The following is a 14,437-nucleotide window of genomic DNA, read 5'->3' on the forward strand; positions in this document are numbered from 1 at the left end:
AATGTAATTGTTACTTGGTGATAGGGAACTAATATAAAGGCTTAACTCAAATTAAGTAATTAGGACAAACCCTGAGGGAGGGCACCATTGCAGTGATCTTTATTGCTGACATTACAGGCAAGGAACTAAGCACTTTTAAGTTTATTGTCACATTTAGTTATTAACAATCTTACAGTTGGTTTTGTAATCAGAGGTTACATATCCTAAGGTCATACAACTTAAAAAATGACCAAAATACAGGGCCTCCCCGGTGGTGCAGCAGGTTGAATGCAGTGCTGTGAAGCTGTCCACAGCCTCTGCAGCACGGGTTCAATTCCTGGCTGGCCAGGTAGAGTCCCACTTTGCGCGGCAGACCCTTCCTGTCTCGCCTGCTGCTCCCCTCAGCAGTGTTTTTGGTCCATCTACCTGTTCTGCTCCCCGCTCTGTCTCTGGTGAGTCCTCTCACCCTCCTGTACTGCTGCCCTGTACCCGAGCTCTTGTATAAATAAATAAATAAATCTTTAAAAAAGAAATGACTGAAACAAAATTCAGCACCTTTTTAACCTCTACACTATTCTGCTTGTCACAGAAATGATCACTCACCTTGGGACAGAGAATATACATAATTTGACTGAAGCAATCCCCAAATCAGTATAGTATTTTAGCCAAATCTCCAACTTGAGATTCCATGGGATGTTTTGACAAAAGATGCCAAGAGTATCTGCTCTCACTCCCATGTGACTAACAACCTCACTGAGAAGGAAAGACCGAAGCAGAAGCAGCACACTGTGCCTCTCCCTGCCTATTGCCCTTTGGATGCTTTTTCTACCTGGACAGTAGGGAGAAGGAAAATGAAGAGAGAAAGGCCAGTTATGAGTAGAACAGACAAAATATTATCTCCTATAGGAAGTTTCTCCTTCTAACTGAAAGTGACCCCTTGATTAAGCATGGGGCCAAGAGAATTTGGAATTTTACCACATCAGATTCCTCAACAATTTTGGAAATGTTTGATAATTCTTCAAGAGCAAAAATCATTTAATCTCCCCCAGCTCTGTTGGATAAGGAATTTCCCCTCACTTCCCAACAAGCTCATTCAGGCCTTGTGTTTTATTTTGGATTTTAATCACCAGGAAGCTAGTGGGCACCCACAGATACACAAAGATCATCAATAAGCCTCGGTCAAGGTCTCAACAAGTAGTTGAAACCTTTAGTGCTCATAGTAAGATCACCTGGGGGAACTTAACATATGCACATCCCAGATCCCAGCCTAACCTACTGGGAGAGAGTCTCTTCAGAAGGATCACAGTGGGAAATCTGCATATTAACAATCTTTGCAGGTGATCCTGAAGTTGAGGAGTGAGGATTAGTCATTTTCTGTGTCTTCTTTCTATTGGCAGGAACAGAATCAGGTTTTGTAGACTCTGAGGCTTATACAGTTTAGGGGAACTTGTTTAAGAAAAACATTATGAGGGCCTCCCCAGTAGCGCAGGAGTTAAAGTCTCACCACTATCAAGATACCAGCCACTGTGGCATGAGTTCGATCTCTGGTCAGGGAGCTAAACCACATGGTGCAGCAGACCTCTCCGTCTCACCCTCAGCAGTCTATTTCAGTAGATCCACCTGTTCAGCTCCCCATTCTATCTCTGGTGAATCCTCTCACCCCCTGCACCTCTGGCCTACACCCCAGTTCTTGTATGCATAAATAAGTAAAGTAAATCTTTTAAAAATTATGAAATTAAAAATTTGGTATTGTGATTTGGAAAGGGCTTATGCAGAAGCTTCACTAGCTTTTTGGTTGAATAGAATAGCTAGCTCCTCTATTACACTTCTGTACTCTGGTCATCAACTGTGTGCGGGTTTCCCACACACTGACCAGTTCTCTGACACCAGTGGGTGTCCCACAATTTAACTCCATTCTGAAACTGTCTACTGGAGATAATATCAGATGTCACAGATTAAGAACCCTGTCTAACAAGACTGCCCTCACTTCAGATACCAATTGTAAGTCCAGGTTGTTACCTATGTTTCCAACCAAGTGTCTATAAATCAGGGACTCCCAGAATCCCCTCCTTTGGGCCCATCATTCACTGGAAGGCTCACAGAAATCAGGAAAAACTTTTCTTATTAGATTACTGATTTATGATAAAAGGGTACATGTCAGGAACAGCCAGAGGAAGAGATTAGTGGGCAGGGGCTTGAATCTTGACCCCTCCAGTCACACTCCCTCCCAGCACCTCCAGGTGTACATCAATCTGGAAGTGCTCCCAAACCCATCAGAAGGCTTCTCAAAATAAGCAAGATAGATGAATTCTTTGGCCATTGGTGATTAAGTCTATCTCTAATTCCTTTTCCTTCCTGGAGTGGGGACTGGGAGTAGGGCTGAAAGTTCTAACCCTCTAATCACTCAATTTGTTCCCCTGGCAACAAACCAAGAGCCTAGGGGCTTTCCAAAAGTCACCTCATTAGTATAAGCTCAGGTGTGGTAGAAAGGGGATTGTTATGAGTACTAAAATATACTTTTATCATTCTTATCACTTAGGAAATTCCAAGAGTGTTAGGACCTACGTGCCAGGAACCAGGATGAAGACCAAAAAAAATTTTTTTTATTATAAATCACAATATCACAGTGATAAATCCACTTCTGCTAATATAAAAATGCTAACTTTTAAAAAGACTTATTTATTTATGTATACAAAACCCAGGGTACAGGCTAGAGATGTGGAGGGGTGAGAGGATCCACAAGAGACAGAGTGGGGAACAGAACAGGCAGACTGACTGAAATACACTGCAGAGAGGAGCAGTGGGTGAGTCAGGAGAGGTCTGCTGTGCCATGTGGGTAGCTCCCTGGCCGGGGATCAAACTCATGCTGCAGTGGCTACAGATAGCTTCATAGGTTGCGTCAACCCCTTGCACCACCAGGGAGGCCCAAAAATGCTAATTTTTTAATAGAGAAACTGCTTCTACGCAAAGTTAATGATAAATATCATTTAGGTTGAAAAGCAAAATCCTTTATTACCATTCTTTTAAAATTAGTCTTAGGAAGTACATACCACTGACTGAAATGAAATATCAATTTCATTTTCTATTGAGCAAGTTTTATTTCTTCTAAATAAAATAGTCATAGTGTACATTGAGAAAATTCAAACAAGATTAATTTGTGAGTCAGTAGGCTGTCAAAATAAAATAGCTTGATTTTTTTTATAGAGATTTTTAAATTAATGAAAATAAAATTTTGCTGGACAGGTACATGTTATAAGTTGACAATGCCCAATTAGAAATTAGTTTTATTGTTAATTATTTATTATAAACTTTTAAAGGGTTTATAGTGTGTTACTGTTCAGAAGAATACCTCCTAGCCAGACTGATTTATGTTCTGAATTTATGTTCTGAATAGTAATTTTCCTGGTAGCTCTCAATTGGTTAGTAACTTTTTCCCAGAGATGCTGATGGACTCCATGCCTGTGGTCCCGAAGCCTTCTTGAGTTCTCTAAACATCAGATGTGGCAGGTAGACTGACTCCTGAAGTTCTCTGAACCAAGTCCTGCCTACTCTGTGTGCCAGTCTTCTAAACTTTGCCTAGACGTTCACCACCTTCCCTCCCCCTTTTAGCTGTCAGTTTAATGGTATATGTAGCTTTATTACTGTAATGTGAATGCCCCCATTAATTCTCGTTGTTCTTATAAAAATGTAATAACTTTTCTCCATGCTTTGTATTAGAAGTAGGTAGGATGCTGTGCTGAGGAACTGTGTCTGGACTGAAGATTTTGCTATTTATATATCTCAACTGCACTGCTTTCTTTGGGAAAGCACTGAGGAAAGACATTGACATACGTGACTTCTGGAGCGAAGTTATTTAAACTCATAAACAGACTTCTAAAATTTTTCATTATTTTTTAAACTATCAGGGCCTCCCTGGTGGTGCAAGTGGTTAAGCACAGCACTGTGAAGCTGTCCGCAGCCTCTGCAGCGCGAGTTCAATCCCTAGCCGGCCAGGGAGCAACCCACGTGACGCAGCCGACCTCTCCTGTCTCGCCTGCTGTTTCCCTCAGCAGTGTATTTCAGTCAGTCTGCCTGTTCTGTTCCCCACTCTGTCTCTGGTGAATCCTCTCACCCCCCTGCACCTCTGGCCTGTACCCCAGTTCTTGTATGCGTTAAAAAAAATGTCTGTAGATCCAGATTGTACAAAGACCAAGTTAGGTCGATGCCATTCAGTGCCTACCAATTGTAACCAAGGGCTGCAAAATGGTCTCTACAGATCATAGCTTTAATAAAAATAGTAATGTAATAACAAATGTGACAGACTGTCACTATGTGTGAACTTGAAGCTGAAGATACTGTCTTCCTTGGGGTCAAGGTCAGGTCAATGTTATTGAGGTGGCATTTCCTCAATAGCACATTGAACCCAAAGGGATCTCTGGAGCTGGGATTTTGTAGGTGGCAAAATCAAATAAACTGACTCGGTGAGAGGTGAGAATTCTTACCCAAATCCTCTAGGCTGTCAAGTCTGTCATTCAGGTGTTTGGGAACATTTTGGTTTTGTGACTCAGAGTCCAAGTCTCAGCAAGTGACTTGCAGAGTTTGTGTGTACGGCCTGCCAGCTCTGGGCAGTGTCACCAACACCTCAGTTCCATCCTGACAGCAAGCCGTCAGCACAAAGAGTGCCACAAACCAGGCCCTGCTGCTAATTGTCCCCCTTTCAGTTCTTTTAAGACCTTGACTGCCCTGGTCTAAGCATTAACATTTGCATGTGTTCCAATTTATCTAACTGTGGATATATTAGCATTTCCCCCTCTTCCAGATGGTGATGTGAAAAAGGGCAACCGTTGAAACTCAGTCACCCAAGTTAATATCGTGTCTCTCTTTCTCTGTAGGTCAGGCTGACTGTAAATATGTTGGGAACAATTTGGAGCACTGTGTGTTCTGGGAATGGGGAGCTTTGCTACGTATGGGGGAGGGGAGCGGTCTGGGAGTCCAATTTTCAGAGAAAACTCACCAGTTCCTGTCAACTGAAAGAAACGTTTCATGCACATGGTGGGTCAGAAGGAAAGTTATTTTTATAATACAAACCACCTGGCCTCCTCCCCATTTACCTCTGCTGCAAATACGATTCTACACACAGACCTCGACCAAGGTCCCTGGTAACTATTACAAAACCAGGTTGTGTTTTGCTCCTTGAGGTTTTTTTATTTTCCTTCTTCTTTTTTCAAGTTAAGGTGAAGACAAAATGAATTGATCAGGCCTCAAAGCTTGGGTTTATTTTTATAGTTGCTTTGATGTAAAAGGACATGGCTCTGACTGCTGAAGGGGGTGGAGAAGGTGGGGGAAAGATGGAGTCTGTCTTCCTCACTGAGACACCGAATGAGCATCTTCCAGAAGCTTATCAACTAGGGGCGGAGAAAGAGACACCTTTAGAGAGAGTCACATGTTGTCTTTATTTCCCATGGGCCTTTTCCTAAGCCATCCTTTCATTCTGTTTCATTTGGAAGTTCAGCATCTCTATTCACTTGGCTTGATAAGAAAAGACACAGAATAAAGTCAGAGACGAGCCTGGGAATAAATATAGGTCTCATTAAAACAACATTCACTCCCAGTTTCATGGGCAGGTCACTCAAGTCTCTAAGCTAATATAATCATTAGCTGACATATGACTTTCAAAGGGAAGTGGTTATAACTAACCATCCTATCTTTGGGTCTCATTAGTTGTAAAACAGGATGCTTTCCTGTGGAGATTTCTACCAGGAAATTCCTCCTTTAGAAGTTAAGTTATATTGCAAAGCATGTCATGCATCTGAGTTAAGGTATATAACTCCAGAGACAGAAAAGAGGTCATGGATGATTTCAAATAGAAATATTTAGCAATAAAACAGCATTAGTGCAGGGCAATAGTCTCAATTTTATGGCAGGAACTAAATCTCTATTTGGGGCCTGGAATGTTAAGGTTAGGCTTTATTTTAATGATCAGTAAAAAGAGCATTACAATTCCATTGAGTCAAGTCTACGAATTAATCAAATCTCTTAGTCCTTCTCTCATGGGAAAAACTTAATTTTATAAACTTAGTCCACTGTAGTTTAGTTAGTTGTAATTCACAAAAGCATTGTGAATGCTTTTAATTCCCTGGACTTTGAGAAGGCTCATTTAGTGTATGAAAGTATAAAACATGTGTTTTTATATCTAACAATATGTAAGAAGTGCGCTTGCTGCTTTAAAACAAAACCCCTATCCTTCCTTTAGACAGTACATTCCTTGGAAAAGTAACTTTTCTAGAACTCTTCATAGGCAAAGACTGGTTTGAAAACTAAGTGGCATAAAATCCAAGGCCTTTGGAGAAAGAGCTTTGCTAGGAGCTCATCTGCTCAGACTATTTCCTCTCTCTTTCAGCTGTGCAGTCCTGTTAGGTAACACCAAACACTAGTTGGAAATGAAAAAAAAAAAAAAAAATCAATCAACAGCTCAACTATGGACATATTAACTGTCTCAATTATATAATTTGACATTATACAAACAGCCTCTTACCTGACCTCAGTGTTTAACAGCTGTATTTATTTTCTATGAACCAATTTTAATAGCAGCAACAACAACATACTTATGTGATGAGATACAATGCCCTAATAATGTCCTACATTTCAAATAAATTAAATTATCACATCAATATTTTGGCCAGGGGACACATTTTTATTTAATCATAACTAATGTACATAAATAATCACATGGTTTAGAACTATACCCAACGGAATTTTTGCTTTTTATTTCAAATAAGAGTGAAATGTACTAATCCAAATCACCCTAATAGACTTTATAGGGAAGAGCACGTCACTGACTTGAAAACAAAACTTGAATCACAACTTTTTAATCAAAATATAAAACAAAATAAAATAATTAAATTCTCCTTTTGGATTTGGAAATAAAACCAGCTGCTGAAGCTATGAATGACTTTCCTTCTGAGTTCATCAGGAGGGGAGCCTACCTTGATCTGATGGCCCTTGTGTTGTTCTTATTGTGAAAAATGGAAATTACTGCAAGTTTTCATGGTCATGATATGTAGCTAGGGACAGATTAACCACCTTGAGAAAAACGGTACAAAGAAAATATGTGCAAAACACATGAATTTCTAATGAATCCTATAAATGAGAAGATGGTTTCTTTTATAAAAGACATAAGTAGGACTGATATATTTCAATATAATTTTAAAAGAAAAATAATTTAGTATCAGTAGATTATTGTATTTATTGCTTAGAAATTAAAAAAAAATGTTTTCACTTCTCTTTTTCTATGCTGCAGTAATTTATGAAGATGTGGTTAAAGGCAGGGTGATAGCCGCTCTCTTTCCTGGCTGGCTGTTTTTTTCAGCTGGTGGTGACAAGGCTAACTGAAAATTTCTTAATTAGTCTTCATGGACACAAGCCCATTTACTTCAGTGAGAGGTTTCTTTGCATAAAACCAGTGGTTTGTGTCCATCAGAGATTTTTGAGTGCTTTCCTTTGATTAGTCAGAAGACTAAAAGCTCACTTTGAATATCACTTTTCTAAAAAATGAATGACCATCATCTCTTACAGCTTTCATGAAACCCAAGGGATTAACCCTACAAATCCAGTCCTAAACTCCACCTCAAATATTTTCAATTACTTGGCACCATTGGAGGTGCCGTCCACGGCTCAGTAAGGCTAGTGCTGGCATAATTGTTTCTCCATGTCTCAGCACATGGTCTTGGCATTAATAATCCATCATAAAATGATTTGCAGTGCACAGGGGTGACATTTGATTACGTGAAAGGCATTGTAGGAATGAGCATGTAGGCTCTTATGGGCCAACTGCTGGCAAAAAAAAAAAAAGGATGAAATGTACATAGTGAAAATAGCATTTAAAATGGCTTCTGAACTAAGAAAAGTGTAAGGGTGTTGCTTTGGAAGAAATCTCTCTTTTTTCTTCTTGGTTTTCCTTTTTTAAATTGTATCTTGGGGGGTTTAATGGATTAAAAGGCCAGATCTGACAACCATTCACCCAAATACATTTTCAGAACACATTTGATTCAGGAAATTCTGGATCTTTCAAAGCAAGGATGTTTACAATCCTCCTGAGAACCTTAAATTATGATGATTTCAGCATAAGGAAAAGGAGACCCTGAAATGATCAGGGAAATCACTAAGAGGCCTCCCTCCTGAAGAGCTCAGTTTTTTCATTTTGTTTTCTATTTTTTAAAGACCACAGGGAAGAGGCTGAATGTACTACCTAAGGGAAGTCCTGTCATTTTGGGTAGAAATTTATGAGATGATTGGGAATAATTCTCAAGATAGCAAAAACAAAAACAAGAACATTAGAATTTCTTAGGCTCATATACTCCACATTCACTCACGGATCTGTCAAATGCATTATGTTCTAGATAGAATATGAGCACTTTTATTACATATGAATAATCATAATGCATACCTGGGTGTGAATGTGGTCAAATCTTGGTTAGTCAAGGTTTTTTAAATCAATATTTTCAAATTAATCCACTTTCAGAACTTTAACCACTGATAGAAACATAATAATACTAGCTGATTTTATGTTACTGACTTTTCTTTCCTGGCCTACCATCTTGCAGAGATAGGTGAATTACCTTAGCTGATTATTGACTATTAAAAAAAAATTGATAAATAAAGATTTCAGGGCCTCCCCTGGTGGCGCAGCGGTTGAGCACTGAGTTGTGAGGCTGCCTGCAGCCTCTGCAGCACCAGTTCGATCCCCGGCCACCGGCAAGGGTCCCACACACACACAAAAAAAAATAAATAAAGATTTCACTTGTTCTTGGGATTTGTTATTCATTCACATAGCTACTCATTCAATAAAGTGTACTAGGCTATTACTATATGCAAAATATAGGGCTTGCAGTCATAGGGATATAAGGTTACAGACAGTCCTTGAGATATTGACATGCTATTATAGAGAGAACATGCACAAGTATCTGTAACATGACGTAAAAGACACAGAACACTAGAAGACAGCAGGCTCCCTGGTGGCACAAGGGGTTAAGATGCAACCTATGAAGATTTCGGCAGCCACTGCAGCATGAGTTTGATCCCCATCCAGGGAGCTACCCACATGGTGCAGCAGACCTCTCCTGACTCACCTACTGCTCCCCTCAGCAGTGTATTTCCGTCAGTCTGCCTGTTCTGTTCCCCACTCTGTCTCTAGTGAATCCTCTTACTACCTGCACCTCTGGCCTGTACCCCAGTTCTTGTATGCATAAATAAATAAATCTTTTTTTAAAAAAAAAAGACTAGAAGAGAAATAGAGAACTACTTTGGGAAATTAGAAGAAGTAGATATTTATAACAGAAGATTCAAGAAAAACTCATAGAGAGAGTGACAGTTGAGTGGAGTCCTGGGATATGGTCAGGGTTTCCTTAGGAAGAGTGGGGGGCAATAGCCCTTCAGGAGTAGGTCAGAATATGAGTGTGGGTGTGGGAAAAAGAGGTCCAAGCATGGATGAGGAAGAGTTAGGCTGAAACATTTAACATCAGAAAAGGACTTCAGGGAGATAAAGCTGGAAGGAGAAGTTGGGGCCAGTTGTAGTCTTTATTGTCAGAATAAAGAATTGAGACTTTAATAAGGTAATAGGGAATCATCTAAACCCTTTTTCTAAAAACATTTTTAGTTTGAAATATTTTTAGACATAGAAGAGTTGCAAACATAATACAGTTTCCAGAAAGTAGTCAATGTCATTGATGTTTCCATATTTTTCTGCTATAATGGTTTATGTAACACTCTTGCATTATACCCTTCTGGCACCCCCTTTCTGATGCATATTGTACTGTATGTCCTTTGGTGTTTTTCTAATTCAGAAGAGTCAAAGATTTGTCTTTTTTATTTCTCTTTTCAAAAAATTTTTTTTGCTTTTTTTTGGCCAGATTTGTTCCACTTGATCAGCAACCCCAAAGTTGTCTCACATATAAATTCAATCTATGTTAACACACACACATACACACAGTAACAGTAAGTTTAATGTAAAGATGCAGTATCCAAAAAAGTCCTTTGAGTCATCAATTCAGCAGAATGCTGTCCCTAAGTGTCACATTTCAGAGAGCTGTCATGGTCCTACTTGAAATATGGCAGGTCACACCAGTCTGAAAATTTGTGCTTTCCTTTAACTCAAAGAAAATTGCTTCCATTATTTATTTCCTTTGTCTTTTTCTAGAACTCATATTAGATTAATATTTACCTCTAGGATTTATCCTCATCTTTCTTGTACTATTTTTTGCCAGTCTTAGTTTTTCTGCTCTAAGTTCTGTAAGTTTTACTCTTTATTTTTACTTTGTTACTCTTGCTAATTTTGGCTGTAATCTATGTCTACTCATGATTTACTCTTTTTTAAAAATTTAGTTTTATTGTTCTAATTTGCTGATCATATTTCTCATTCCTTGTTTTTTGCCTGCTCTTTTTTCATAACTATTTTAGCGATAAATAAGCTCCCACAGTTCTCTGATGATACTCATTGTAATATTCTTTTATGTCTTCTGTTGCTTGAAATATTTTTGTTCTTTTTTGCTTGCGTTGGCCTTTTCTCCTATGCTTTTGGTTTTCCTCAGATGTTTGGTGATCTTTAGTCCATTGGCATTCATGGACAAAGAAATAGATTCATTTAGATGATTGGCAGGACCTTGCTCTGGCTGATTAGGCCTTTTCCTAGGAGAGCTTCTCTGAATGGGAAGGCTGATGGCAGCTCTGTATGAGAGGGCACGCTTCACCTGGGAAGGCTTGATGATGTATCTGCATACGCTGGAGGAGCAAGGAATCTTCCTCAACTGCTGCCTTTTCACCCTTCCCTGCCCCTCACTCTTGGCTATGGAGTTTAGAATTACATTAAGCTCTGTTCTGAGGCTGTGAGACTCACATTCAAATCATTCCCTTTTATTAGTCAGAGGTCAAAATCCCCTAATGATCCCTGCTCAGGATCGAACAAGGCAAGACTACACTGGCTGGCGGGCTGAGACATTCTGAAAGCAGTTCTTCAGCCTTAGAATGACCCAATGCCATTACCACAATAATCCTTCTGAAACACATTTGAGTATATAACCCTCATGCTCAGAGTCCTTTGGGGTTTCTATTTACATGAAATAAAACCTGTTCCCCTTTGCAGATTGTGAAGATCTCTTATGGTTTGCTGTGAGTGTTCAACTATAATCTTCCACCATTTTTTTGCCACATACAAAGTTTACTCCTCAGATTTGAACACGAGTGTGTTTTTTTCCTGCCCTAAACCTAAACCAGTTTTCCCAATGCTGACAGCTTAAGACACTCTCAGTGCACACTTCAACTCATGATGGCATCTGTTACACAGACTTCAGTGACTTCCCTTAGGCAGACACAGGTTTGTGGGACTATTTACTAAACTATATCTTCTTTCACTCCACAAAGGATTTGACATTACATAAAACAAATCTAGAGCAACAAGATAAAATAAATGAGGGACACTCAGTTCAAAGGGAAAGTAAAAAGTAGAAATAGAAATATCAGGTATGAGATTAGCCCTAAAAATTACATGACATCACATTTTGTCAACTCACACTACAGAGAGATGTACTGGAAATTTTGCCTCTGGGATGCCTAGTTGTCAAATGCTAAGAGACAAACATGAATCCCTACAGGTGTGTGGATTTTTTTTTTTAAAGATTTATTTATTTATTCAAGAACTGGGGTACAGGCCAGAGGTGTGGGAGGGGGAGTGAATTCAACAGAGACAAAGTGGGGAGCAGAATAGGCAGACAACCAAAAACACTGCTGAGGGGAGCAGCGGGCGAGACAGGAGAGGTCCGCCACGCCATGTGGGTATCTCCCTGGCTGGCCGCTAGGAATCAAACCAGCACTGCAGGGGCTGCAGACAGCTTCATTTCTTGACCTAATGCTTGATATATCCTTGTTGCTCAATGAGTATTTGTTAGATACATTGGATAACCAAATATTGATGATTAATTAGGCAAACGTTTTTGTGTGAGTGGGTGTACAACTAAACATGTATTATCATTTACATCATCATAAGCATAACAAAGGTCTAACTAACTAGAAAGGAGTCTATAATAATTATCACAACAATACTTACAATACCCACTGTGAACAAGACAAACACATTTCAGGTGTGTATCATATGACCCCTGATCAGCCCTGCAGGTATCTGCCATCATGAAGTCAGGGAAATCAAGAAGTGCAGTCGGGCATGTAGTTACTCAGAGGCAGAAATCATGCTCAGCACAGATGCCTGACCCCAGGCCTGTGATTCTCAACTTTTGTTGTGTAGTAACTTGATTAGTATTTGATAACGAAATTCATGAAGGTTGAGACTTTCTACTTATGGAATAACGTTGCCCAGTACCTTGTTCTTCCAGTTTTATTATAAAATAAACTGGAAATAAATCAGGCAAATAAAATGCTATGAAATTCATTTTCTATAAAGAAATAACATAGGACACCCTAATATAAACACACATTAAAAAAGGAAGATCATACTAGTTTTCCAGTATATACATATATACACATATATATGTGTGTGTGTGTTTGTGTGTCTATGATACAACTTTTTCGTCTACAACCAATAAGACTCATCATGCTAAAATTTTATGAGTCTCTTTTTTTAAAAAATAATTCAATTAACTTTCACTGAATTATGCTCACCTGAAAGTTGCCGAAACAGCTTCCCCCGGGGAGGGTCACATAACTCACAAAGGGAGGTCCTGGAGATGGCAGTGATTCATATACCACCACACTTTCACTTGGGAATGCGGCTCTCTGCTGCTGCTTACTTTCCCAAAATTCTTGTAACATTGATACTACATTCACTGAAAAAGACAAAATAACATGAATGAGTGTAGGGTAAGTAAAAGTATCAGGCTACTCTGCCCTCCCGCCATTAGGATTGATGATGGATCCCTGCGGTCCTGAATGCATGCTGACTCACGAGCACCTGGAGTGGGGTGCGGGCATGCGAAGGTGGGTACACCTGGGCCAAGAGACTGGGCATATAAGGCCAGGGAGGCAGAGGATGGTGTGGTGTGGAGCAGCGTGGTGTGGAGTATAGAGGAGCGCGGAGAAGTGCAACAGCGAACAGAGGAGAGCGTGAAAGCACCAACAGGTCTGCTTGAACCAGTGATTAGCATACCCGGTATGGGGTGGTTGCATTGTAATCAGCTATTAGGAACGAACATACCATGATGAAAACAAAATTTTACTTGGGTAACATGTCAGTTCCAGTTTATTCTTTTTTCACTTTTTGATTTTTAAAAAAATTTATGCCTACAAGAAATGGGGTGTAGGCCAGAGGTATAGGGGGGTATGAGAGGATTCACCAGAGAAAGAATGGGGAGCAGAACAGATGGGTCTGCTGAAATACATTGCTAAGGGGAGCAGCAGATGAGACAGGAGAGGTCTGCTGAGCCATGTGTGGGTTAGCTCCCTGGCCAGGCATCAGACTCAGGCTGTAATAGTGATAATGCTGAGACTTAACCCATGGAGGCCCCCTCAATTCCAGTTAAAGCAGAACAGATTATGTCTATAGTTGGGGGGTGAGGTAGGGAGTGTGCTTTCATTTATGAAAGAAAATCTTATTTAATACAAATATGCAAATATGTACATTTCTTTGAGTATGGCTCAAGAGGTTTGTTTCACCAATTCTAACAACATTGCAAGATATTAAATTTATCTTGTAAATTAATTAATATCATATTAAAAAGCTCATTCTTCCTTCTTTGAAAAGTTGCCTTCATAAAACTTTGCCCAGAGCTGACTCTGCAAAGCTCTTGCTCCCATTTCTCTTAGAATCTTAAACTTGCAAAGTGAAAGTCAAATTCAGAGGTAAAGATATAAGCAGTATAATTTTAATTGGGACTGACCTACTATAAGATTTAAGAGGAGAAAGGCAAAAAGAAAATTCTTTTATGCTCCTCTCCACCCCAATCTAAAGGCTAATGAAAGGCAATTGTGTAATAGGTAGGGGGTTGGAAAAAGCCATGAGTGAAACGAATAACAGGGAGACCTTGTTAAGGACCGGGTCTGTTAGAGGACTTCAGAAAACATAGTAATGGCTATAGCCATATGTTTTAGATTAAATGACCTGTGATAGCCTGCAGAAGTTCCAGATCAAATTAGTTTGGTTTGTTTATCCTGTACTGCAAATTGAATTGTGGAAATTAACAAGGATAATAGAATTGTGGAGGCAAAAGAGACCTTACAGGTCATGCTGGCAAGTCTCTGCCTAATGCAGGAATTCCTCCCATAATGTTCCTGACAGCTGCCCATCTGGCCCGAGCCTGCACACACCAAAGGACTGGGTATTTGGCACATTTCAGGGTGCCCATTTCAGCTGCTAATGGTTCTAACAGTGAAAATGTCCTTTTGGGGAGTAAGCTGAAATCTGCTTTCCTGTAAGACTCATGTAAGTGGCCAGCTTTTCATTTCTGAGGTGTTGTGGACATTTATTCCCTTGAAGGGT

General features: G+C 39.7%; 1 protein-coding gene across 2 annotated transcripts in view; it reads right to left on the reverse strand.

The window, feature by feature from the left end:
- The window catches only part of LIX1 (limb and CNS expressed 1), a 52,919-nt gene that overhangs the window by 20,459 nt on the left and 18,023 nt on the right, over positions 1-14,437 (reverse strand). For both annotated transcript variants that reach the window (XM_037530295.2, XM_037530296.2), the window contains one exon: positions 12,625-12,788. In XM_037530295.2, the coding sequence (XP_037386192.1) occupies positions 12,625-12,788 (164 nt within the window). The remainder of the gene's footprint in view (positions 1-12,624; positions 12,789-14,437) is intronic.

The sequence above is a fragment of the Talpa occidentalis genome, unplaced genomic scaffold (assembly GCF_014898055.3).
Source record: "Talpa occidentalis isolate TD23 unplaced genomic scaffold, MPIMG_talOcc4v2.1 talOcc4.6, whole genome shotgun sequence".
Taxonomy (NCBI): Eukaryota; Metazoa; Chordata; class Mammalia; order Eulipotyphla; family Talpidae; genus Talpa; species Talpa occidentalis.